Source organism: Meles meles, chromosome 1, assembly GCF_922984935.1.
Source record: "Meles meles chromosome 1, mMelMel3.1 paternal haplotype, whole genome shotgun sequence".
NCBI classification, from domain to species: Eukaryota; Metazoa; Chordata; class Mammalia; order Carnivora; family Mustelidae; genus Meles; species Meles meles.
This window is the reverse complement of record NC_060066.1, coordinates 176,501,808-176,529,378: the sequence shown is the minus strand read 5'-3', so window position 1 is coordinate 176,529,378 and position 27,571 is coordinate 176,501,808. Positions and strand designations below refer to the sequence as shown.

At 34.4% G+C, this 27,571-nt stretch overlaps 1 protein-coding gene across 3 annotated transcripts in view; it reads right to left on the bottom strand.

The window, feature by feature from the left end:
• Nucleotides 1–27,571, bottom strand: part of FAF1 (Fas associated factor 1) — a 495,897-nt gene that overhangs the window by 196,997 nt on the left and 271,329 nt on the right. For all 3 annotated transcript variants that reach the window (XM_046003527.1, XM_046003533.1, XM_046003539.1), the window contains exon 8: nucleotides 20,594–20,680. In XM_046003527.1, the coding sequence (XP_045859483.1) occupies nucleotides 20,594–20,680 (87 nt within the window). The remainder of the gene's footprint in view (nucleotides 1–20,593; nucleotides 20,681–27,571) is intronic.

Below are 27,571 nucleotides of genomic sequence, written 5' to 3'. Positions count from 1 at the left end.
CCAACTTGGTTTAGTAACATGGCAGTCAATGGTACCTCAAGAAAAGCTATTCCAGTGGAGAAATGGGTTAAAAATGAGAGTAGAAGGCATCAGTCAAACAGGAAAAATGGAGATGGTAAATACAGATCATTCTTTTTGAATTTTCGCTGCAACAAGTAGGAGAGAAAGTAGTAAAGTCAGAGAGGATTTGTTTTTATATGTATATGTATATTTGTTCTTATGGTGTGTATATGTGTGTTTCTTTTAGGATGAGAGGCTTTTTGTGCTTAAATGTGGATAGAATATCCAGCCCAATGATATTAGCTAAAATTCTAAAGAAGACATCATTGATAATGTATAGTTTAGAGAAGACAAATGGGAATGGGGTACAGAGCACATGTAAAGAGATGATCTTGTATTCAGCTTAGATTAGAATCATGTTTTCTGACCTCTAACTCCAGGGTTTTTTCTACACACAGTTACCTGATTTCAAAGTATGGGATTACAAAAGTGGCAATTTTCTAATGGTCAGTGTAAAGGAGCTTCCAATTTTTAATCCTGTCTCTGTGGAATTGGACAAGTTTTTAAATAACTAACCATAGTATCTTACTTCCATGTTTAAAGTGGAAATGACGTTTAATATAATTTCTGGAGTTTTATGGATCAATTGGTAAACCCTCAGCTATTGGCTTTAGAGATGAAAAAGGCTAGAATGATGATACCTTCTTCTTGAATGTTAAAAGCTTGTGAGTTAATAAAGTTGCCAATTGTCTATAGATCAATGAATCGAAAAGAAAAAGAAAGAATTGGCAGACGTGGTACACACAGTGGTCTTACTTTACAGTAAATTATAGAAAGATCTAGTTTCCATTTACCGCCTCACTTTCCATAAAAGTAGAAATCTTGACACTACGAATGTGGCATGCTCATCTGTGAGCCACTCCACGCTGAACATAATGCTATGGTGAAGAACACAGATGACAGACAGGCTTTCACAGATGTCCTGTCATTCATCTACCTCTGCCATTATGAGAGGCATACGACGTGGTAAGACCATGAACTCTGTTCTACTTGGGTTCAAATACCACCACCACTTACTAATTATGAGGTCATAAGAATATGCTTCAATTTGTCCATGTGTAAAATGGGACAAACTATAAACTTCAGTTAGTTAGAAAGACTGAGTTATATTTTTATATACATTGCTAAGACCAGCACCTTGTGTATAGTATTTTTAAAGTACTACCTAATGTTGTTATTCCCAGAAAGGTCTAAGATGAGCTTAAGGCAAAGGGACCCATCTTATGGAACAAAACAGATTCTTTAAGGAAAATATCTGAATGTTCATAATAGGTGAAGTTGAAGAACTATGTAGGGAAGGAAAAATAAGAACTTGGGATTTAGGATTCATCAGGAAATTCCTTTTGGTACAGCGGAAAGAGATAGCCTTTAGAGTCAAACCTGGGCCAGGATCCCCCTTCTACCAGTTCTTCTCTGTGCACTGTCGGACAAGTTACTAAACGACTCTGAGTCTCGGTTCCTTCACATGTAAATAAGGAATAGTAACATCTACCTTTCAGGATTGATTAATGAGAATATTAGGAATAAAATATATAAAGCCCCAACAAGGTACTTAGAACAAAGTAGGAAATGGCTATCGTTCCAGTTATTACTATTTTTGTTAATAAAAAAAAAGAATAATAATTATAGAGGTGAAGAGAAATGGTTATATTTCATCTAGACTTTCCTTTTTTAAAAAAAATTTCCTAGGGGTCAAGCCACAAATGTATTCCAGTTTTAGCTGTAACATTTTTTTCTTTATTATTATTAAGTAATCTCTATGCCCAACATGGAGCTCGAACTCATAACTCTGAGATCAAGAATTGCATGCTCTACTGACTAAGGCAGCCCGGTGCCCCAGTTTTAACATATTTCATATTAAAATAACTAAACTTCAATTTCTGAAAGTTATTTGAAATGATCTTGCCGTAAAATTTGATGTCACACTGCAAAAGGCCAATTTTCACTAAATTGTTTTTGAGTTTATAGTTATCTGAAAATAGATAAACATCATACTGAAATTTTTGCTTCTGAATTCAGGGAACAAGTAATTATGTTAATAAAAAGAAACAATTCCCTGAATGTAATAGCCACTTTAAACATGGAATCTTTACATTTTTTGAAAGACTATTATGCCCTTTTCCCCAACCTACATGTCTTATTTTTCTGGTTTGTTTGCTTGTTTGTTTTGCTTTTTGTTTTAGTAATAATTATAAGCTGATCTTTATCAGTTCTAAAACATGTGAGGAGGGTATGGTCCTCCTTAGTGGATAACTAAATTTTAAGAGACTCCTAAGTGGATAATCACAGCACAGAAAAGCATATCATATAATAATACAACTCTTACAAATCTTTCTTCTCTCTCTTATTTAATATATTAAAGAAGATGACTGATTAAGCTAACCGTAAAAAGTAAGAAACGCAATTAACACCATGGAATAACACATTGTTAATAAAGGTCTACCAAATATCATTTGAAAATGTCATATTTATTTGTCACTAGTCTGAAGGTTACCCTTTTTTGTCTGAATTACAAATATTTGAATTTTATGACAGTTGAGTTTACATCTGCTCTAAATGAGACTGAAAGGTTAGAAACAAGTAACACAAATCAGATCTCCACCTTTTCAATTGCATACCTAATCCAAGATAACCAATTAGATGTTTTAGGCTAAATTTCTGGCTCCTCATTCATATGCTATCCATATGCTTGTTCACCTAGCAAGGTTCACTAGCAATTTACAAATCAGGGAATACATCTATTCTTCTTCATCTCTTCAGATTCTCCAGTTACTTCTCTATTCAGCTCATTCTGCTTGCTTCCTGTTTAACTGTGAAGTTACATTTAATTTTAAGGGGTAAGGTATGTAAATGCTTAACACCTTCCTTCAGATTTGCATGGTTTAATTCAGGTTAGTGTTCCTGCTTCTTCTTAATGTTTTTTGTTTGTTTGTTTTTGTCTCTTTTCAATAACATCAACTACATAGACAGTGGTTTCCAGCTCTCGTGGCTTCTCATACTTAGCCATTGTTACCAGAGTTCTCCTTACAGAATTAAGACTATTAACTCTCCTGGCTTCCAGCGTCTAGGGGGGAAAACATAGCCTCTTAGGGCATCTAAATTCTTTCCAGGTAAGATTCTATTTTCTCCAGCAATTTCTTGATCTGCCCACTCCTTTACTACACCACCATGCCCTATCATCAACAGTGTTTTCTTCTGAACTTGAAGCATTTTATATAAGCTACTATTTATAAAACATTCATTTTTAATTATTCCACTGCTGGGAATACTGAAAAGAAATTAAAGTAACTCAGAGTATCCAAATACAGCTCTTTACCTCTAAAACAGCAAGATGTTGAGGAAATGGTTTCAAAATGAGAAAATGATACACAGAAATGGAAGATAGCTTCTAAACTTTGAGATGGAACAGCTAGCATGGTTCACCAGCAATTTAGAAGCAGATGCATTTACTTATTAAGCAAATGCCTAACTATATCATTATTAATAACTTAAAATATCCAAATTAATTTGTTATAGTTGGAGAACATGTATTGGTTCTTTAAAGTTTTATTTGTAGTATCAGTCCTGTATTTTCTAACCTGTCATAATTAATTCCGTCCCCTTGCACTTCGAAATCTCCACAATAATAAGAACTTTATCAGGCTGGTGTTGGTATGAAGTGGCACAGCAAACCGAAATCCCATCGGGAGCAGTCCACAGACTTCCCTTCTAAGCAGCAGAAAGCTGTTATCATTTTCTGAATTACAGGAACTATAAAAGGACACTCTACTCAAGCTGCCGCTGAATGTCACCTGAAAAGCAATCACAAAAGGGCTCTGTCTTGGCTTATCTCTGAGCTCTGTCACTACGGCAACCAGCAGGGAATAAGTATCTGTGGGTCTATGAATTTCAGAATCCCATAAAAGCCAGGGCTAAAAAGGCATGTGCAGCCTCTCAGAGATTGACTGCATTAATACATTAGCAAATACTGTGAAACACTGGATAAATGTCAGCAATTATGGAAAAAGCGTCTAATAACGATATTCGTTGCCTGTCAAACCCCCGTGAGGTTTGATATGTAACTGCCACTCAAAGCTGTCTGTAATTTTATCTCTTTTATACATCTGAATCCACAGCATTCAAATTTGTACTTTGAAAGTAATAAACTGTAAAGCAGTTCATTCCGTGTTGATCACAACTGTCAACAAACATACAATAAAAGAACAAAAAGATTTTCATTGGCTGTGGGAACAATCAGGACCAACAATCTCTTGTAGATGTTTATCCAAAAAAACCCTTATATATTATACATGTAGAATATTAAACAATGTCATGATGTGGGCCAACAATTGATATGACTATTGATTAAGTCACCTTGAACTCAAAAAGCTACTTATCATGCATAAATTTTCATTTTAAGCCTTCTCTTTCTGTTGGAAAATTTATAGGAATTTAGCAAACTGAACATAGTTGCAAATAGCCCTTTTCTTTGTACATCAAAAAATGCCATGGAATCTCTGTTAGCTCCGAAACAGGTTACAATGCTATCTTCACTACCTTTCTCAAACAGAAAATTATAGGCAACTGATTATTTAAAACCCAAGAGTCTAAAAGCATGATTTAACAAGCTGGAAACATTATTCTCCAGATTCATATTTCCATTGCTCAAGAAAATGACTTATTAAGAAATCTTATCACATATGTTACAGCTGTTCAAATGCAATAGACAGCATGTTAACTTGCAAACACAAATGCCAGAGATTAAGTAGTGCACATATGTATTATAAACAACCTTTCGTTTCTCAGTTATAGAATAGGGTCAAGTACAAGGGTTCCAATAAGACCTTTCTCAATAACAGAGGAAAAGAGCTTGGTTTCTTGAAAAAGAGCAGTGAAACCTCTGAAGAAAGCAGTAAAATGTATTAGAGTACCACGCTAGCAGTTATTTACTGCAAATTTAGAGCCAATCACTTGACTTTTCAGAGTTACATTTAATATAAACACATGAAACACTTACTGTATTTTATGCCGGGGCAATGCTAGGCACCTGAGACACAAAGACGAATAAGATCTGCTTCCTGCCCTCAAAGAGTTCATAGTCTTATAGAACAAAGTGTATATAAACAAATTCATTATTAAAACTACTCTAAGGGAGGGGCGCCTGGGTGGCTCAGTGGATTAAGCCTCTGTCTTCAGCTCAGGTTATGATCTCAGGGTCTTGGGATCGAGTCCCACATGGGGTTCTCTGCTCAGCGGGGAGCCTGCTTTCCCCTCTCTCTCTGCTTACCTCTCTGCCTACTTGTGATCTCTCTCTGTCAAATAAATAAATAAAATCTTTAAAAAAAACACTATTCCTAAGGGATAGTTAGAAGGAAGAAGTGGTTTGAAATAACACTAAGGAAAATTTATAATAATACCAAATGTATTCTACTGTATACTATGTCTATAAAAAATTTTTACTTATAATTTACTAGTTGGCTCAAATGAGATCATGTATATATGAAACAGGCTTTGTAAACTAAAATTAACCATATAAGTGTCTCTTAATATGCTTACCTAGCACTATATTAAGCAACTGTGGGTAGCAAAATAGAGTATTGCTGAACATCCCCTGCAACATTAATCATATGGCTATTATTCAAGAACACATACATATACAAACCAAAGTGCTACTGTGAAAATCAAAAATTCAATTATACTTAAAGACACATAAACACTTATCTAAAAAGGAAAATAAAGAAAATTTTGTTTTTCTGTTTTTGCCTTTTATTGAGTAATTATTATACTTCAAACCAGTATTAGTGCAATTCTAGAAAAAATGTGGGTATTTTAAAAATTGAAACTATCTTGGGAAACATGGAACACAAGAAATAGCATGGTATAAGATAAGGTCCATGGCATCAGGGAGGGAGCAGATTTGGCATTTTGCCTTCTCATTTATCACTTATGGTTTTAAACCAACATATTCATCATAATCCACTAGTAAAAACAGAACTTACAGGTGCCTGTGTAGCTCAGTTGGTTAAGTGACTGACTCTTTTTTTTTTTAACATCTTAATTTTATTTTATTTTTTTTTTCAGTGTTCTAAGATTCACTGTTGAATGACTAATTCTTGATTTCAGCTCAGGTCATGATCTCACGGTCATGAGATCTGAGCCCCGTGTCTGGCTCTGCACTGGGCGTGAAGCCTGCTTAACATACTCTCTCTCCCTCTCCCTTGCAGTATTTCCAACTTTTCCATTATTATTATAGTTATTTTTTAAAGATTTTATTTATTTATTTGACAGAGAGAGAGAGATCACAAGTAGGCAAGCAGAGAGAGAGGGGGAAGCAGGCTCCCTGCTGAGCAGACAGCCTGATGTTGGGCTCTATCCTGGGACTCTGAGATCAAGACCCGAGCCGAAAGCAGGGAATTAACCCACTGAGCCACACAGGTACCCCGTTATGGTTATATATGATTAGTGATTTTTGATGCTACTATTAGAATTGTTTTAGGGAACCATGAACCACAGCCACATAAGGCAGCGAACTTAACTGAGAAATGTTATGTATGTTCTGATTGCTCTATCAATGAGCTTTTCCTAATCTCTCTCCCTCTCCACAGGCTTCCCTATTCTCTGAGACACAATACAGAAATTATACCAATTAATAATCCTACAATGGCCCCTGAGTGTTCAAGTGAATGGAAAAGTTGCATGCTTCTCACCTTAAATTAAAAGCTATAAATGATTAAGTTTAGTGAGGAAGGCATGTCAAAAGCCAAGATAAACCGAAAACTATACCTATTGCACCAAACAGTTAGGCAAGTTGTGAGTGCAAAGGGAAAGCTCTTGAAGGAAACTAAAAGTGCTGCTCCAGAGAATATATGAATGATGAGAAAGTTTGAGTGGTCTGGGTGGAAGAACAAACTAGCCACAACATTACCTTAAGTCAAACTCTAATCCAGAGCAAGACCCTTTCTTCAATTCTGTGAAGGCTAAGAAAGTTGAGAAAGCTGCAGAAGAAAAATGAGAAGCTAACAGAGGTGAGTTTGTTAGGGTTAAGAAAGAGGCCATCTCCATAATATGAAATTGCAAGGTGAAGTAGCAAGTGCTGATATAGAAACTACAGCAGTTATCTGGAAGCTCTAGCTAAGGTAATTAATGAAGGTGGCTATACCAAACAACAGATTATCAGCATAGACTAAACAGCTTTATACTGGAAGATGATGCCATCTAAGTCTTTCATAGCTAGAGAGGAGAAGTCAGTGCCCACTTTAATGCTTCAAAGGACAGGCTGACTCTTGCAAGGGGCTAATGCAGCTGGTGACTTTAAGGTGAAGTCCATGCTTTTTTACCTTTCTGAAAATCCTAGGGCTTGTAGGAATTACATTAAATCTACTCTGTCTGTACTCTTCATATCAAACAACAAAGCCTAGATGAGAACACAGCTGTTTACAACACAGTTAACTGAATATTTTAAGCCCACTGTTGAGACCTCCTGCTCAGAAAAAAAAGGATTTCTTCTAAAATACTAGTGCTTGTTGACAATGTTCCTGGCTACCCAAGAGCTCTGATGAAGATGTACAACAATAGTAATGCTGTTTTCATGCCTGCTGACACAGCATCTATTCTGCAGCCCATGAGTCAAGAAGTCCTTTTGACTTCCAAGTTTTATCATTTAAGAAATCCATTTTGTAAGGCTATAGTTGTCACAGATAGTCATTTATCTGATGGATCTACGCAAAACAGATCAAACAACTGGAAAGGATTCACCATTCTAGATACCATTAATAACATTCCTGATTTGTGGGAAGAAGTAAAAATATCAACATGAACAAGAGTTTGGGAAAAGTTGATTCCAACTCTCATGCCTGACTTTGAGGGGTTTCAAGACTTCAGTGGGGGAAGGAACCACAGATGGGGTGGAAAAAGCAAGAGAACTAGAATTAGAAGTACAGTCTGAGGATGTGACTGAATGGCTGCAATCTCATGATAAAACCTGAACAGATGAGGAGTTGCTTTTTATGGATGAACAAAAGAAATGGTCTTGAGAAGGAATCAGCTCCTGGTGAAGATGCTATGAAGACTGTTAAAATGATAACAAAAGATTTAGAATACTACATAAACTTAGTTGATAAAGCAACTGCAAAATTTGAGAGGACTGACCCCAACTTTGACAGAAGTTCTACCGTATGTAAAATGCTATCAAACAGCATCGCATGTTACAGAGAAATCATCCATGAAAGGAGCCAATTTTATTATTTTATTGTTGCCTTAATTTAAGAAATTGCCCCAACCACCCCCAACCTTCTACAACCACCATCCTGATCAATCAGCTGTCATCAACATCAAGGCAAGACCCTCTACCAGCAAAAAGTTTATACTTGCTAAAAGCTCAGATGGTGGTTAGCACTTTTTTTAGCAATAAAGTATTTTTTAAAGATTTTATTTATTTATTTGACACAGAGAGTGATACAGCAAAGAGGGAAAACAAGCAAGGGGAGTGGGAGAGGGAGAAGCAGATTTCTTGCTGAGCAGGGAGCCCGATGTGGGGCTCAATCCCAGGGCCCTGGGATCTTGACCTGAGCTGAAGGCAGACACATAATGACTGAGCCACCCAGGCACCCCAGCAATAAAGTATTTTTACATTAAGGTATGTACATTGTAACAGACTTCAGTAGGATGTAAACATAACTTCCATGTACACTATGAAACACAAAAATTCATTTGACTCATTTTATTGCTATATTTGCTTTACTGCAGTGGTTTAGAACCAAACCTATGACATCTCCAAGGTATAACTTATTTCCTTATGCAGTAATTTGTAGTTTTCAGTGTACAAATCTTGCATATATTTTGTTAGATTTATCCTTAAGTATTTCATGTTTTTGGGTGGAATCATGAATGGTATAATACTTCAAAAACTCCATCTTCAATGTTCTCTTTGGTGTCATGTAGGTTTTGTTTTTGTTTTTTTGTTTTCTTTTTTTGTATATTAATCTTGTAGGCACTGCCCTTGTTAAGTTCACTTGTCACTTTTAGTAGCTTTTTTTGTTGATTATATTGGACATACAAAGAAACAAACTACTAAATACTCTGTAAAAGAATAAAGATAACTTACATAAATTATAAATTACATAAATTATAAAATATGCAATTTAATTTTGTTTTGGTCAGATATAACACACTTGATTGCAGTCCTCTAAAATTCATTAAGACTTTATTTATGGTCCAGGCCATGGTCTATGCTGGTGAACGTACCATGTACACTTGAAAAAACTGTGTACTCTGCTACTGTTCAGTAAAGTGTCCATAAATTTCAATCAGGTCAACTTGGTTAAGAGTGTTGCTCAAATCTTCTATACCCTTATCTGTCATTTTCCTATAACTGCTGAGGTAGGAATGTGAAATCTCTAGGTATAATTGTGAGCTTGTCTATTCTTTTGGTCCTGTCAGTTTTTATGTATTTTGAAACTGTTATTAGGTGCATACACATTTAAGACTGCTATATCTTCTTGAACTGTCTTTTTGTTCATTATGAAATGACTCTTTTTAGTCCTGGTAATATTTTTTCTGTACTCTGATGTTAAGATAGTCATTATAGCTTTCTTAGGTTTAGTGTTTGTAAATATTTCCCCATTTCATTTATGTCTAACTTATTACTGCCACTATATTTAAAGTATGTTTCTTACAGGCAGCATATAGTTGAGTCTTGGTTTTAAAAATTCATTTTGACAATCTTTGCCCTTTAATGTACAGACCATTTATATTTATTAAAATTATAATGTGGCCAGATTTAAATCTTTCATCTTGCTATTTGTTTTATACATATCCCATTTTCCCTTTTTCCTGCCTTATTCTGGATAATTTTTTTTAGTGTTCCACTTAATCTATCTTAACAGCTTATTAACTATATTTTTTGTCTTCTTTTTTAGTGGTTGCTCTAAGGTTTACAATATGCATCTTTAATATAATAGACTATCTTCAATTAATATTATATCACTTCATATATAAGAAGGAACCCTATTACAAATCTATTTTGTCTTTCATGCTATCGTTATCATTTATTTTATTTCTATACATGTCCAAAAGTCAATATTAGTTATTTTTTCTTTAAATAGTTATCTTTTAAAGAAACTAAAAACAGAAGGAAAAATGTCTTTTATATTTAACCACATTTTACCATTACTAGCACTCTTCACTTCTGTACAGATCAAAGTTTATTCTGGTGCCTTTCTCCTCTTGCTTAAAGAACTTCTTTTAATACTTCGTATAGTGCAGGCTTGCTGGCTCCAAATTCTCTCAGTTTTTGTTTAAGACAGTATTTTTCCCTCAGTTTTGAAAGATTATTTTCATCTTCTACAGAATTCTAAGTTGTCCCTTTTTTTTTAAACTTTCAGTACTTTAAAAATGTCCTTCCATTGCTTTTTTAGCTTGCATTGTTTCTGATGAGAAATCTAGCATCTATAATTTTCCCTTGTGTAATCCGTGTTTTTTTTTTCTTTCTCCTTGAAATTTCTTTCTCATTATCACTTGTTTTCAGCAATTTGACAATGATACTCCTTAGTGTAGAAATCTTTGTGTTTATCTTTCATGGAGTTCATTGAACTTTTTGGAGCTATAAGTTTTATAGTTTTCATTAACTATGGAAAAACTTTAGAGATTATTTCTTCAAATATTTTTTGTCTTGACCTCCTTCCTCAATCTTTTCTTTCCCTTAAGGATTCCAGCTGCCTGTCTGTTAGACTGCTTGATTTTGCCCTAGAGGTCACTGATACTTGGTTCATTTATTCTTGTCTTTTTTTTCTCTCTGTCCTTCAGTTTAGATAGTTTCTAATGTTATATATTCAAGTTCACTGGTCTTTTCTTTGGCAGTTTCTAATCTGTTATTAAGCCATCCAGTGAAACTGTCATTTCATATACTCTATTATCTCTAGAATGATATATTATTCCATCTTATATATTCTATTCTCCCCTCAGTAAATTCATGTTTTTAAATCCTTGAGCATATTCATAAGACTTATAATAGCTGCGTCCCAATGTACTAATATCATTATCTAAGTCACTTCTATTTCTTTTAACTAATTTCTCTCCTGATCGTGGGCTAGGTTTCCCTGCTGCTCATATGTATAGTAACTTTTGACTGGATGGCGGACTCTGTTTCTTAGAGGCAATTTGCTAATTTGTTAATCAACTTGTTCCTTTTGAAGGTTGTTTTCTAAGGATGTAAAATGGCAGTCCTAGAGTAGTCTTCACCCTAGGGGTTGTTTATTCATTCCATTAAGGTGTGACTCTTCTGGAGCGTATCTCCTGAATGCCCCAGGTAGTCACTGAGGTGTCTCTACTATGGCTGGTGTGAAGTCATATTTTTCTCAGTTCCATGTGAGCTCAGAATTGTTTGCCTTATAGCTCACAGTTAATTGTTCTTTTTCCTGGCAGTCTTTCGTTATCCAGCCTCTTGGAATTTCACCCTACGCATGCACAGATTGGTAATCAGCTAAACGCCATGTGGGACACTATGTAGATTTCTAGAGTTTTTCCTCTGTTAGTACTCTATCTTGCAAAAAGTCTAGCTGCCTTGACTTCCCTAAACACTCTGTCTCTTCAAACTCAATAAAATAGCAAGTTCTGCTTTGGTTTCTTTTCCCTACTTTGGGATCCAGAAATTGCCTACAGGCAGAATTTAAGACCATCATGCGGCTCATGTGTTTCCTTCTTCAGAGTCCTGCACTACTTGCTGTCTAATATCTGAAAACAGTTATATACCATGTATTTTAACCAGTCTTCTAGTTGTTTATAGAAAGAAGAACATTTTCATAGCAGTTACTTTTTCATGGGCAGAACCAGTAGTTTACACGTTTGGGATTTTAATAAACTGAAATCAAGATTCACAGCATCAGATCATAGTGCTTGTAAATTTCCTGTTGGAGGATGTCTTGCTTCCATGTGTTTGCCCTCATATTTACTGAGTAAATATGTCCCTTGAATGTTTCATCCATCCTCCCAAATTTCTCACTCTCTGTTCAGGGTATAGTCCATTTCACAACTTTTCATTGCTTTTAAAATCAAACTTTCTTCTGCTTTTAAAGCTGTTCTTTCTGGCTGTTTAGTCTTTACCTGTGTTATTTGTAAAAGACTCTATATGTTGACAAGGGCAATGAATGCTCTGAAGCTATGGAGTTTCACCACCATCAGAAGCAACATTATCTATAACCTTGCCAAATAAAGAAAGAGCCAGTGAAGACATTCAAAGACTGCCTAAATTTGTCTGACCTAAGCCAGGCCAACAGAGTAATTTAAATAGCATAAAATGGCTCTGAAGCTACCCAAAGAATGCTTCTGATTCTGCATGTGTATGTGATATAAAGAAGGTGCTTACCCAAGGGAAAAGGAGCTAATGTTTGTTGAATGCCTACTAAATGCCAGACATTACACAAGGGGTTGGCAAACTTATTCTATAAAGGTCCAAACAGTAGATATTTTAGGCTTTGTGGGCAGGTGGTTTTGTTGTAACCACACACCCCTACAGTCAGTGATAGTACAAAAGAAGCTGTATACAATACATATACAAATGAGTGTGACTGTGTTCCAGTAAAACATTATTTACAAAAATAGATGTTGAGTGGATTTGGGTTGACAGTTGTAATTGCCAAACCCTGCATACAATGTGCTTTACCTATTAGGTAAAACCAACTGAAATTGTTAGTATTCAACTATTTCATTCCTTAAAAGTGGCAATTTCATGTTTCAACCTGTTATGTTAATCCATTTAATCTTCACAATAGACTTTCAAGGGTATCAAGAGCATCCTCATTTTGCAGATGATGAAACCGAAATTCATACCTTAAGTAAACTACCCAAATAAGAGCAATATTGTGATTCAATGAACTTGGATTACCCTGCTCTGACACACAGACATGCACATGTTGGTATGAAAAAACTTGGTGTCGACCTGTCCTCCCAACTCTGTTTTTTTACTTGCCACTAAAGAAACATTGAGGTTTAAAAAAAAAAAAAAAAAGATTTTTTATTTATTTTATTTGACAGAGAGAGAAATTACAAGTAGGCAGAGAGGCAGGCAGAGGGAGAAGGGAGAAGCAGACTCCCTGCTGAGCAGAGAGCCTGATGCTGGGCTCCATCCCAGGACTCTGAGACCATGACCTGAGCCGAAGGCAGAGGCTTAACCCACTGAGCCACTTAGGCACCCCGAAACATTGAGTTTTGATAATTTAATTTTTATTAGAAAGAAAATATACCCGATTCTCAGTTTATCAAGTTACTATAATCATACAAATTCATTGTTTAGTTGTTTATTATCACAGATGTCAACTTAGTAGAGCTCTGAACAATTCAAATAACTGAATGTACTCTATGTTTGATCCTTATAAAGCATACAAAGATGAGGACGGCTGTTCTTACTCTCAATTTTTAGAATTTATAAAAGAGAAATACAAGAAAACAAATTAAAATACAATCAAATATCCCTTTCTGTGGGAAAGTCCTTTTTTCACTACCCCCGTCTGTCAGCAAAACTGGTCACTTCCTCTTCAATGATCCCTCTGCATTTACATAAACTTCAGTTTGTCATTGCTTATACATCTGTCTCACACTATATTTTGCAGTCCCTGAAGAATGGACCTGAACAACAGGACCTTATTCTTGCAACTTTCAGGGCCAGCATGTTTACTGGCCTATAAGAGTTGTTCTACAAATGTCAAGTGAATGAACAGATAGATAACAAAAAACCAAACAGTAACAGACAAAGGTTAATTATGTTAGACATTATCTTGTATTGACTACTTTAATCTTCAAAATAAACTTAAAGGAGTAACTATATTTATAACTAGTGACTCTTTCAGTCTTCACAATATCTCTAGGAGTAATTATCTCTCTTTTAAAGTTATAGAGACTGGCACCAAGAGAGGTTAATTACTTGTGGTTATTCAGACGGTAAGTAATAGAACCAGGTGAGAGGAATAAAGGAAGGAAAGAACCAGAGAAGGGAAAATTAAAATAATTTAAATAGAAGAACAGAGGGGCATCTAGGTGGCTCAGTCAGTTAAGCATCCCCCTCTTGGTTTCTGCTCAGGTCATTCACGTGTTGTGGGGTTGAGCCCTTGTCAGCCTGCATGCTTGGCAGGGAGTTTCCTAGAAGGTTCTCTCCCTCTGTCCCTCTCTCACATGGATGCATGCGCTCTCAAATAAATACATCTTTTAAAAAAAATAGAAGAAAGAAATATAAACTTATTTCTAAGAGGGTTGGAGAATGTGGCTTGGGAAGAGGCATATAGGCAAAGTTTCTTAAAGAAAAGTCTTGGAGGAAAGAAACTATTGCTCTAGGTATTCCAGACAGAAGGAATAGTATGATTAACTGACACAGAGTAGGACGGAGTGTCATGTATATTTCAAGAATAGAAAAATGAGTAGTTAGCTACAGCTGAGAAATATATGTTATATTCAATCACTGAGAAATATTTACTGAGCATTTATTCTGGGACTATATGGGAAAATAAAATTGGAAGAGAAATTTCAGATCAAAGAGTGAAGGGTTTTGAGTGCCAGCATAAAAATCTGTACATAAATCAGCAAGTATTGGGTTCCCATTCAAGATAAGTAAGCAAGGCTGAATGTGATTCATTCTGGACTTCAGAAATGTTAACCTTGCAACAAGGGATGGAATGACTATAGTGGAAGCTTATGAGTTTATTTAGTAGGTAATTATAGTGTAATAAGTATGTGGTAACTGTGAGAATCTATTCAGAGAGCAGCTCCTGTAACGTGGAGGGCAGGGATCCAGTGGCAAGGGAATGTCCATAATTTGACACCTGTCAAACCCATGACATCATCATGGGTTTGTTGTCAATGCATCAGGGAGAAGTTACAGAAGAAAATGGTTTCCATCACAAGGATCAAAGTAGATAACATACTCACATTCACAAATTCTTTTTATTTTAAAACTACGAAAAAGAAAGAGGGATACGTGTGTAATTTTTGTTTTGTTTTTATTTTATAGAAAAACCAAAAGATCATATAAATGATCTCATTTTCAATGTGAAAGTATTTAATATGCAGCTTTCTGATTCCTAACACATGCGTAAAGAACTGATTCTAAAATCCCTAATTTCTCAGTAGGCACCCAGGTGGCTCAGTTTGTTGAGGGTCCAGCCCTTGATTTCAGCTCAGGTCACGATCTCAAGGTCCTGGGATAGAGCCCTGTGTTGGGCTCCATGCTCAGTGGGGAGTCCGCTTGAAGATTCTCTCTCCCTCTCCCTCCATCCTTCCCCCACCTCAAATAAATAAATCTTTAAAAAATAAAATTCCTAATTTCTTAAATTCTGAGTTAATATTCCTTTAGCCAATGATGAAACCATAGAAGCCCATTAGTAAACTCAAAAGAAAAAAGAGTACACAATAAAAAAGGATTAAACCTGAAGGATTAAATAGTGCTTGCAGCCATTGCTCCACCACCTCTAGCTCACCCAGCTCTAGCTGAAGGAAAAGGGGGATAAGTAAGGAGGTCTCTATTCCATGGCTCCTACAAAGTGGACTGCAAACCCACTGGTGGTAAAGCACTGAGGAAGCAACAGATACAAAACCCACTAGCAAGAATGCACCCTCTCCTAGAAGGGGGAGCAAACCTAATCATTACAGGCCTGGTATTATGGCACTCTGTGAAATTAGGTGTTATCAGAAGTTGGCTGAACTTCTGATTCATAAACTTCCTTTCCAGCAGCTGGTACAAGAAATTACTCAGGACTTCAAAACAGATTTGTGCTTCTAGAGTGCAGCTGTTGGTGCTTTGCAGGAGGCAAGAGAGGCCTATCTGGTGGGCCTTTTTGAAGACACTGACATATGTGCTATCCATGCCAAATGGGTAACAATTATGCCAAAAGACATCTAGCTAGCATGCTGCACATGAGAAGAATGTGCTTAAGAACCCACTATGATGGAAAGCAATTCATTCTTTTAAAAAAAAAAAATTCTCTTCTTCCTGTTATTGGTAGTTCTGAATGTTAGATATTTTTTTTCCATGGGGTCAAAAGATATGACTGAAAGTGGGAAAACAGAAGACATAAATCAGGCATTGGCAATTTTTCCATTTTCATTTGTGTGTGAATTGATTTTTTATTTTTTCAGTGTTCTAAGATTCATTGTTTATGTGTATGTAAATTTTTAATATAAATGCAGGGATGTAAACCATTGATGCAAGTCAAATATTTCAGTGAACAAGTTTCAGCAGTTCAACTTTATAACAATTATAAATAAAACCGCTAAATTTTTTTTTGCACAATGCCAGCATTTGGAGTTTTTAAAAAATGAGTAAATTTCTTATGATGGCAACTAAATGGTGTTCATAGCATTTTTATCATACAGTGGATTCCATTCATTCACTATACTTTTCTGAGGTGTCCTACATGCAAGTATATGTTTTAATATGGTCTCTCTTCTGTGCTGTTCCTGTTAAGTTTTCTATTAAAATATATTAAATTATAAAAAAATTTTAATTGAAAAAAGGCAGGATTTTTTTTCCTTTGTGTAAGCATTACTAAAATTGGAATTTTTAAAACTACTTATATTCAAATTGTCTGTATTATAATAAATAAAAAGTCTAGACATAATTCAGAGTGTTAAAACTATTTCTACTCTCTGGAAACCAAGAGCGTCCTTGTTAAAGTGTAAAATGAGATTTCGCCTACTTGCAACTCCTTGTTCTCACAGCTGAACTGTCACAGCATGAAAACATTCCCCTACTGGTGCAGCTTTAGATACCTATTTCCCTGGTGAAAGAGTGCAAAAGGAACTGAAAGAGTTATTGACAATTCATACAGTATCCCATACCCCATTAAAGTACAGCTACAAGCAAAGAAAATATTTTAACTCTGAAGGGAGATGGGACAACAATGTTTTAAATGACTGTTGACTTCACTGAGTAGCATTGAAAATGTCAAAAGAGTATAGTCTATCATGTTGGTAAGAGACTCAAGATTATACAAGAATCTAATTATAAGAAGTCTATTTCTTTGCCCTGTTTGCTAAGTCAAAGGTTAATGAGAAGTACGCTAAAGAAAACATCTCCTGTGTTATTGCAAAAAATTTCTCATACAACATAAAAATGTAAATGAAAAAGTATTTTAATCTAGTTCTCTCCATTAACTTTTTAAAAAATAGCTTTTGAGGTATAATTTACATGCCATTAAATTTACTCATTTTTAAGTGTTCAACTGAATGATTTTTAGTAAATTTACAGAGCTGTGCAATCTTGCCACAATCTAATTTTAGAACACTTGCATCATCTCAAATCCATTAACTTCTTGATCTACGATGTTTCCATAAATTCATGGAAGCCACTGGTATCTAAAGTTACTATATATTCAAAGCCACACAAATATCTGCAATTGAGCAGGGAAAGTGTAAACTAACCTCACTTTTAATGACCTTTATAATCAATCCTCTACTCTGGCACTGGGAAGAAAACGTTCAGGTGCTTTCTCTGTAAGTTAAACCATTCTAAGTATTAAGTTATGGCACACTGTCTTGGAAAGAAATTAATTATATTTTTGTTGGTAACACATTTCAGGCTGTTTACACAGCTGACATTTCTCAGCTGTACCCAATTCATGCCCTAAGCTGTGAGGACGATCTTGTTTTGTAGCAGATGCCTCCACTTGAGTGATTTAAATAAGTAAAAAAAACACCATCGCCTGCAACAATATAGATTACAAGCACCAGCTTTATGAGTTTTTATAATCCTAATGAAAGAAAGGTTTCATGACATTTCTTTGGCTGGGATCTCCTTAGAAGACTACAGTTATAAGCCATTTTTGCCAAAACCTAAGTACTGGAGCTAGTGGATCTGCTATGGCACCAGTTAAAAGCAGCCTGGCCCTAAACATCTTTGTTGTATCAAATCATGCAGCTCAAGGCAACATTCTGCCAATGTGGCAACATTTGCTCTAGGGAGGTGTGGGCAGGCATCACTTCACAGGTTCTGGGACAAGGTGCAAATATGAATAATGAGGCAAAAAGAATCAAGTCTCTTAATGGAGATTCCCTCATGTGTTAGCTGTGACTTAGATACAACACCAGGTAGTATTATAGTCTTGAATATGGTGAGTTTAAGCTGCTTTCTATATTCTCCTATAGGGAATGAAACTGCATTAGAACTCTTCGGTAAAAAAAAAAATTAAATGTTACAACAATCATTAAAACATGGCCTCATACGCCTGGGTGGCTCAGTGGGTTAAGCCGCTGCCTTCGGCTCAGGTCATGATCTCGGGGTCCTGGGATCGAGTCCCGCATCGGGCTCTCTGCTCAGCGGGGAGCCTGCTTCCCTCTTTCTCTCTCTCTCTGTCTTCCTCTCTATCTACTTGTGATCTCTGTCTGTCAAATAAATAAATAAAATCTTAAAAAAAAAAAATGGCCTCATAAAAAACTGTGTCAACTTAGTTTAATTTTTTAACACCTAAAATGTATAAGGCATGATCCGACAGAAGAACTTATCACTGAATTCTTCACTAAATTTGCCTATCACTCTTGGAACTTGAATCTGAAAATCCTATTTCAGTCTGGTGTCTTGAAGTATGGGGTCTCAGAGCAGCTGGCTTTCCACACCTTATGATGTCCCACATTTCTGGACTATATCACTTTATTTTCTTACAATTATTGTTGCTTTAAACTTTGTGTTATAGAAAACTTCAAATATATAAAAAGGTTGAGAAAGCAGTATAATAAACTGAATATACATACCATCCAGTTTCAACAACAGTCAATACATGGCTAACTTGGATTTACCTGTATCTCTCTACTCACTTTCCCAACCTCAGAAATTATTTTGAAACAAATTGCAAATACCATTTCATTTATATAACCCAGCCAATTCTTGCATGTGATACTTCTCTGAGTTAATACTGTATGTTAATATTAATTATAATGGTGACTCATTTATTGTCTACTATGAGCCAGGTACAATAATTATATATCTATATAGATATATCTATCTATCTATATATATATATATTCACTAATCTTCCTCATAACAATACTGCAAATTAGTGAGGTAACTGAAGCTCAGAGAATTTAAGTGACATGGTCAGATCTTAATTACTTTCTTCTATAAATGTTATTATTTCTTGTAACAGAAATAATGCTGGGAACATTTCTCGTTTCTCCATGTCTCCCCAAGTAAACAGAAGGCTATCATTTATGAACATTACTCTTATTTTTATAAAAATAAATGTAGCACACTTTCTGTCAAATGTGTCAAATTTTCTCCAGTAGGGAAAAAAAATCCAAATAAAAACAACAACCACATCCTTACCCATTAGCCATGGACAACCAGCCAATAATTCTAATGATTTACTATATCAACATTAAGATCAGTTGCTTAGAAATAAATGTGCCTATATGTAAACAAGTTTTTCTGAAAGGGTTCACTTAAAAAAAAAAAAGTTCCTCTAACTATTCAGATGGAAACACAGTATTTAATAGAAAATACAAAACGGTAATTTGCTACCTACTTATAATCATTTCAGTATTTATTATTAAAAGATGTTTATGAAGTCTCAATTTCTTTTTAGCCCTATTCTTTGCAAACACTGGACTTAACTTCAAAATTCATGAAACAGTCTAATTTTTTCCTTTTCTTCTTTTTTTTTTCTTTTTTTTTAAAGGGTATCTGGTTAGAATAAAATTATGGGTAATAATGGCCAAAATGTAATTTCAGCCGGCCTCCTTAGATGATAAAATTTACTTTCTGAGAAAAGAATAAGCACTGCAAACAGGGCAGAGACAGGAAATGTTTCAAAATTCACAAGAGGATAATCATCATAAATAGATATAGTAACAGGTAAAAATGACAGACTAAATCTTTTCCTCTAGCTTATTATGGCAGTGAAAATTATGGGTAGTTTAAGAAAAAAGGGCCATTAATATTACTATAAAAATTAACTTTTTAAAAAGTACCAACCTACTATGGGAAATGTAGTTTTGTTTTTTTTTAAATATTTTATTTATTTATTTGACAGAGAGAAATCACAAGAGAGGCAGGCAGAGAGGGAGAGGAAGGGAAGCAGGCTCTCTGCTGAGCAGAGAGCCCGATGTGGGACTCGATCCCAGGACCCTGAGATCATGACCCAAGCTGAAGGCAGCGGCCTAACCCACTGAGCCACCCAGGCGCCCGGGAAATGTAGTTTTTTAAAATTAAAATTAAATATACTGGTAAGGTTGATTTTAAGACATCTATAATTTAGGAAAAAAATTTGTGCTTAGGATATTTCATTAGGAACGTCTAAATATATTCATTTCATTAAGGAAAAAATTAAATCAAGTAGCATTAAATTCCTGATACTGACACTATATCACCAAAAGAATGTTGATATGCTTGGTTTATGATATCTGTTCCGCAAGTGAACTCAAATGATCACAACTCCTTATTTTGACATTATTTGATATATAAAGTTCTTTCAATAGAACATTCAAAGCATTTGATTCTGCTTATTATCACAACCAATTAGACTGAAAGTGGCAAAAGAGAGAACAGAATAAAAAAACTGATAACTCGACTGTCACTTACCGAGTCATCTGTGGCAGAAGTTGGCCAGCCCTCCCATAATTGATGGCGAACAGGAATACTCGTAAGGTCATACACATTTCTCTTTACCTATACAAAGAAAAAGACAGTACAATTAAAATAAGGTTTTCCTGTGACTTATGATCATTGTTACTTATGTGATATTCATGTATTTCCTTTTCTCTTCTGGATTTGAAACAAAAATTTGAAACTAGGAAAACAAGTCAAAAATTCTATAAAAAATTTAAATCAAATTTAAAAGCAGATTCTCAATGAAAACTAGGTGAAATAAAGGTTCAATAAACATCTCCCTCTGCCGATTGTTTTTATATTCCTGGATGACTTCAAGTTTCTTTTTAGTCAGGAAACTTTAGGTACACAGTTCATCTATGATGGACTATAATTTTAAGTGTTAATAATATATCACATCTTTAAATGACTCATGATGTGCAACAAACAAAAGATACACTTCAAGTTTCTATGTAGTTTTTGTTATTTGTTGTGTTTTATTTTTTGGAGAGGGCAGGAGGAAAAACCTGAAGTTATCTTTATTGTTTGGTGTAAGTTTCAAAAATATAAAAACTTAATAAAGCAGCACAGATTATTTCTTTGGTAGCACCCCAAATTAAAAATTATTTCAACAGAATATTTATTAACTGAGAGCCATCCATTAACATACTATTCAGGCTTTTCCTAAAAATAGGGTAATGATACATTTTAAATATGGTTAAAGATGAAAAACTACTTTCCTCAACATGCAACATTATACCTTTCATTTTTAAAGGACAGGAGATAAGTAATTTCTCCAAATAAAGTGTTGGAAGGTTAAACTCTATGTTACCCAGTAATTAAGAGGTGTCATATCTGTCTTCAGCTTTACTTACAAACAGGATACAGAAATTCTATTTCATTCTGAATGTATTTAATTTAAAAAAAATAAACGAGACCTAAGAATAGAGAGATCACCTATCTTAACTAACTCTTCAAGTTAGGTAAAGGGATACCTGACTGCAACAAGTAAAACTAGTATTGAAATGTTGCACATAACCTGTTCTGGGATGCTGCTTCAATATGGAAAACAAGCAGTATTCATTTATGTTTTAAAAATGCAGAAGCCTAAAGTATCATGTTGTCCAATTACAGCATCTTGTATCACATTACTGTTTATTATACATACACACATCTAAGTTATCCTTCCAGTGAAACAGAGATATATATTCACCGAGGAAAAGAAAAACAAAACAAAACAAAACATGGAATTCAATCTATTTTTATCTCTAATGTACACCTGTGAAAAAAGACTAAGTAAGTGAGAACTGAGGAGCTTGGGGGCATGGCTTGATCCCCACTCAATTCAAACAAACAGCTTTTCTTCAGAGGTTCTTAGCAATGGCCAGTCTACCATGCAGTATTTTGTTTATGGTCAGCTGCATTAAGTTTGGAAATTTTCACTAGTTATTATCAACCCAACAATTCAACCAAATGCAACTAGGCAAACTTCTGACCACTTCCACTAGCCAAGACTATTTTGTCATGCTTAAACATTAGTGCTCTTAAGAAGGGTGTTCCATAAACCCAAAGCATTATATTAATGAAAGAAAGGGAAAGGACAGAAAAGGGATTATGAGGAGACTTTAGGCCTCAACACAAAAAATTCCTTTTTTAAAAGTTATTTTTGAATTCTGTTGTCTAGATAAGCTTCCTCAGCTATTTGGGGAAGGGGGATAGAAAAAGACAAGATAAATAATTACATCTGTTGGAAAGGTGGGAAGCCTACCCCAGCACTGAAAAGTATACACAAATACTATGGGTGGGTTGAGTATATAAACAAATAACTCTGGAGTGGGATTCTTTAAATTCCACCTTAATTCCAAAACAAAACAATATGGTATTATGAAATAAACAGTATTTTTCTTCTTCCATTAACTCATCTGTAACCACACTGAATTGAATAACATTCCTTTGCTATTCTAAGCCTGAAAAGCATGTTCTGGCTATAGTGTTATGTTGGTATAAAGCATAACGCCAGACTGATGTGCTGAACAAAAGTGATCAAAGTTAGAGTAATGTTAGCCATTGCACAAGTATTTGGCTTCATTGTTCTTCCCAGAATGACATCTGTTAAGCAACTTGTCATAGAATAAACTGGTTAATGCGGACAGAACTTGGCTGAGACAGTACAACGTAAAGCATTTTAGGGAAAGCATATTAGGCTAATGTTTGATTGTTCCAATGGAAAAACTAAATTGGCAGAGTTTCTGAGATTAAATGAAAAGAATCATGTGTTAAACCACAATCACTCAACAACAATTTAAGTGAAAACAAACTAGTCTTTCAAAAATAATTCCCTATTTTATCAATGCTGTAACCATTGGCAGATTTTACCATTATACGAAAGGTAATGATAATGATAGCAAAAGCACAAAATGAGAGATGGTTTTACTAATGGAGATATTCAAATTCCATTATCTTCACTGACGGTTTTACTTAATTAAAATTTTACGGCACAATCTTGTAAAGAAGGAAAAAATCCTAAATGTACACAAAAGAAAAAATGATTCTTCTAAAAAATCAGTATTCTAGAAACCTGAATAACAAAATACAGCTGTGTATAAAATGATGCAGATGAATTTAAGGTCACCAGGAAACAAATGAAGAACACAAGTTCTCTTAGGGAAGAAGGATGGAGAAACAGAGGAAGGAGAGTGAGAGGCTGGGGAGAGAAAGGCAGGACTAAAGGGAAGGGAGACGGGGGACAGGGAGGAAGAGAAAGAAACTGAGAGACTCATTTGAGAGATCTGACAGCACTTGAGAGAGGCAGAAAGAACACACACACACACACACACATACAAGCTGGGATGTTGTAGCTGGCATACCCAGCTGCCATTATTGTGCTACTTCTGATGGCGTCCCATCTTTAGAGATTTGTGTTAAATTTCAGTTAAGGACAAGTGGCACTTCACAGGGTAACAGTTCCTAAGGGCCTTTTTGTCTTACACATTTTCTTTGATCAGCATTGGCTCAATAACATGCTGAACCTACATAATCTTTTCAATGCTGGTTATGCATTAAGCTCTAAATCTATGAGATTTCAGTCTGCTAAACTATGCAAATGTTTCAATTAGTTCTCAAGAAATTTAATAAATTCTTTGATTACCAACTGAACATAAAGTTATGTTGCAAAGTATACTGTTATGGATCAAGTATTCTAGACTGACAACACACTTTTCAGTTTGTTTCCTAGATTTTCTAAAAGGATAGTTTCATCTCTTCCCATTGCTTTAGGTAAGACAATTGTTTGTGACCAAGAAAAAAAAAATTAGATTAACCTGAAATAGTATAGAATTAATATAGTACTGATTTATTCTCTTTTCATAATAAACATCTATTATACTATAATTAATGTATAAAACTAAGCAATGCTCTTTACTTCAAACTTCATATTCCCTCACGTGCAATTTTCAGTGATAAATATAGCACTGGGGAAAAGATCATTTTTATTACGACATGCGCAATATAAAATTATGTAAGATCTTCATCTCCTACAAAGTTTTCTTTTGAGTTCCATAAATTTTCAAATTATTTTATTTTTTAGTTAAATTTTATCAGAATTTCTTAGAAAAAAATTCTTAGGAAGTTACTCTGCTATGGGCTAAATTTTAAGGCTCAGATTAGCCTCAAATGAGTTGTTTGTAGCTATTCAAATTGAAATATAAAAAACTTAATAGAAACTTGTCAGCCTTAATAAAATCATTCCTTGTGTGCTAAATGTTGATCAAACTACTGAAAAACATTTCAGGGAATTTTAAATGTCATTTCGGTATTATCCTAAGAGAAAGCAGATTCTGATAGTAGAAAAGGCACAAGGGTTGAGGTATCATGGCATAATGAGAGGAAGAACTAGATTGCTAATCCTAATTTTGCCCAGCTGTTATTGTGGGCAAGTTGGTGAAATCTCTCTGAGACTTAGTTTACTGCATATTAGAAGAGAATAAAACAAGATCACTTCTGATTTTCAAAATTTTGAAATTTTATGACAATATTGGGAATTAATCCTAGGAACAGGAAAAGAAGAGCTAACTACGTGTAAGACAAGCAAGTAATGTGGAAAAGTTTAAAATGAAAATGGAAGAAAAATAGTAAAGAGTTAATACATCAAAAAGGGAAACTGCAAATAATTTCAGGTAAGAAATATAGATTTATAGTAAGTATTTATGTGAATTTTTTTCTTAGATGAGGAAATTCTTAGCTTCTGCTTTTTATTATATTCAAAGTCTACATTTTTTAAAAGGCTAAATAACAGTTTCCACTTATGAAATCTCATTTAAAAATAAAGCCAGTCATGTTGGTTTCCCAAATAACTATTCCATCAACCAAATGTTATCAGTGAGGTTACAGTTTTGCCAGAATACTACTAGCTAAGTGTTACAACTGAAAAGTCCTATTAATTTATGTCAACATCTTTAAAATTTTGAAATCTGGCTCAGGATTTGTCACATAACAAACATTTTAATACAGCAAAAAAAGAAACAAAATACTTAATTGCTATGGGATTAGAACAGCTATAAATTTATGAGCATTCTAGTTCCTAATTTTTCTGAATTAAGAATACTAATTACAACAAATTACAACTCTTACCAAAGAGCACTCAGAAACAGACAACTATCTCATTCTCTTATCAATCTCAGAAAAAAAAGCCTTTGGTTCTATTAGAACCTGAACTTATCCAAATTTTAATTATATCAAACTTGGAACTACAAGTTCTTCACACTATCAAATGATGCTCTGGTTAGGAGTTTGCTAAATAGTAACTGCACTAAACAAATAAGTATTTGTGTGTGGGTGTTTAAATCAAAATAAGGCATACAGACTAGGCTTCCTTCCAGTTTCCTAGCAATCTTTGGTGCTCTGAAAGGCTTATAGTTAAGAAACCAATCATTCCTGATCCAGACTGGGTTTTGAACACATACTTTGTATCTAAGGATTTTTCTTTTTCTTCTTTTTTTAACATATTATATACTCATCACTGCAGTTGCAGATGGATTTGTTTTACTAAGATGCAAGTTAAAAGCCTCCTAAAAATCCTTCCTGAACAAAAACACTTGAAACCGGATGGTGCAAGGGGAATGAGAAGGTGGCATCAGTAATCAAATGTTAATTAGCAAGCTTTTTTTCCCCTTCCCTCAGGGCTGGCCTGTGTTGGAGAATTCAAATCAGAAATCAATGCTCCAACTGTTTAACTATTACTTCTTCTCATTAACCATTTAAAAGACTCAGCAATTCTCTCCTCATAAAAACAGTAACTCGAGACATTTCTTTTTCTCAAATACCATCTTTCCAGAAAACAATGAAGATGTTGTTTGAAGAAAACTATAAAACTGAAGTTGCTTTCAATCAGGCTTTGAAATGACTGTATTCTGCACTTTAAAACATCTTTTGGCTCTAACTGAATTCTTCATTCCAACAACTGTAACTAAGTTTTGTTTTGTATACCATACTTAAAAAACTTACTCTACCTCTCACTTGTTAGCAAAGAACATTTTAAGAGATTACTGGGAATGATGACAATAAAGCTAATCAAATATGGAAATACATTTGAATGCATATACTTGAAATGGATTTTAACCATCCCGAAAAACTACCAAGAATAAGATTTAACACTTTCATTAGAAACATGGTTATATTCATAAATGCCTATCCTAAAAGGCTGGTGTGGGTGAAAATGATAAAAAAATTGCAAAGTTAGATCATATAAAATGTGACTGACGTGATCATTAAATTAAAATAGATTTGTATCTTTATCTAAAGGTTAAGCCTGGATTGTAAAAGAGAATTCCTACAATGCTAAGAAAATGCTTGTAGATGAGCAAAGCTGAGAATATTCCACAAATAGTAAAGATACTAAATTTTAAGAGCTCTCTGGGAAAAAAGGGTTTTGAGAAACTATGAAGTTGCAGAAGGTGAAATCATAAACAACAACAATAAATAGAATAATTATTTTTCCACAACTGTGGTTCTCAAAGTGTGGTACCTGGAGAAAAATATTAATATCACCTGAAAACTAGAAATGAAAATTTGGGGGACCTGTCCCAGGCCTAGTGTGTTGGAAAGTCTGGGGCCTAGCAATCTGTGTTTTAACGAGACCTCTAAGAAATTCTTACTAAGCCAAAGTTTAAGAAGCACTGTTTTAGGATGTGTGAATCATAGGCTTTCCCAGATAACCATGCCTCTCTAGTATACTCATTCTAAAGGTCTTTGAATTTATGCCTAATGCAGACATCCTTTCTGAGAATAAATACGATTAATAATGATTTGTTACAGAAATGCTATTTTATTTGAATGATAAAGCAATTATTGTTAGTTTAAGAAATTAATGAGACACTCCACTACCTCTTTACTACAGACTTTATAGCACTGAAATAATTGAGAAATAATAATCTTCATCATTGAAAAATCTCTGTTATTCTTCTATTTTTCTGCCTTACCTTAAATGTGATTGCTTTCTGGGTATAACATATATTTGGACAATACAGTAAAACTGCAAATCCATAATAAATGATACATTGGTCACAATAAATAAATAATAAATAAATAAATAATAAATAAATAAGTAAACTTGGAAAACACCTCTACACATCAGCTAAATTGAAGAAATGTTCCTAAACGTCAGAGAACCATGTTTGAAGCAAATGAAAAGGTAACCAGTTTTGTTGTTGTTTTTTGTCACTCTTAGGCTAAGCTGAAACAAGATCCAAAGGAAAAATAGCAAGAGGTTAACCTCCTATCAGTCAGTTAAGACTTGTCCTAGACAGTAAGAGAGCGAAGTTTTTTGAACTATTTAATGGTCTAATAGATACAAATGTTTTTTAATGCCTGTAATAAATATATCAGTCACTCAAAAAATGCTCTTAAAATTTCCTCCTTTTAAAATAAAGCAAATCAATTTATAATTCTTTCCACAATGGAAAACACCAATTAAGT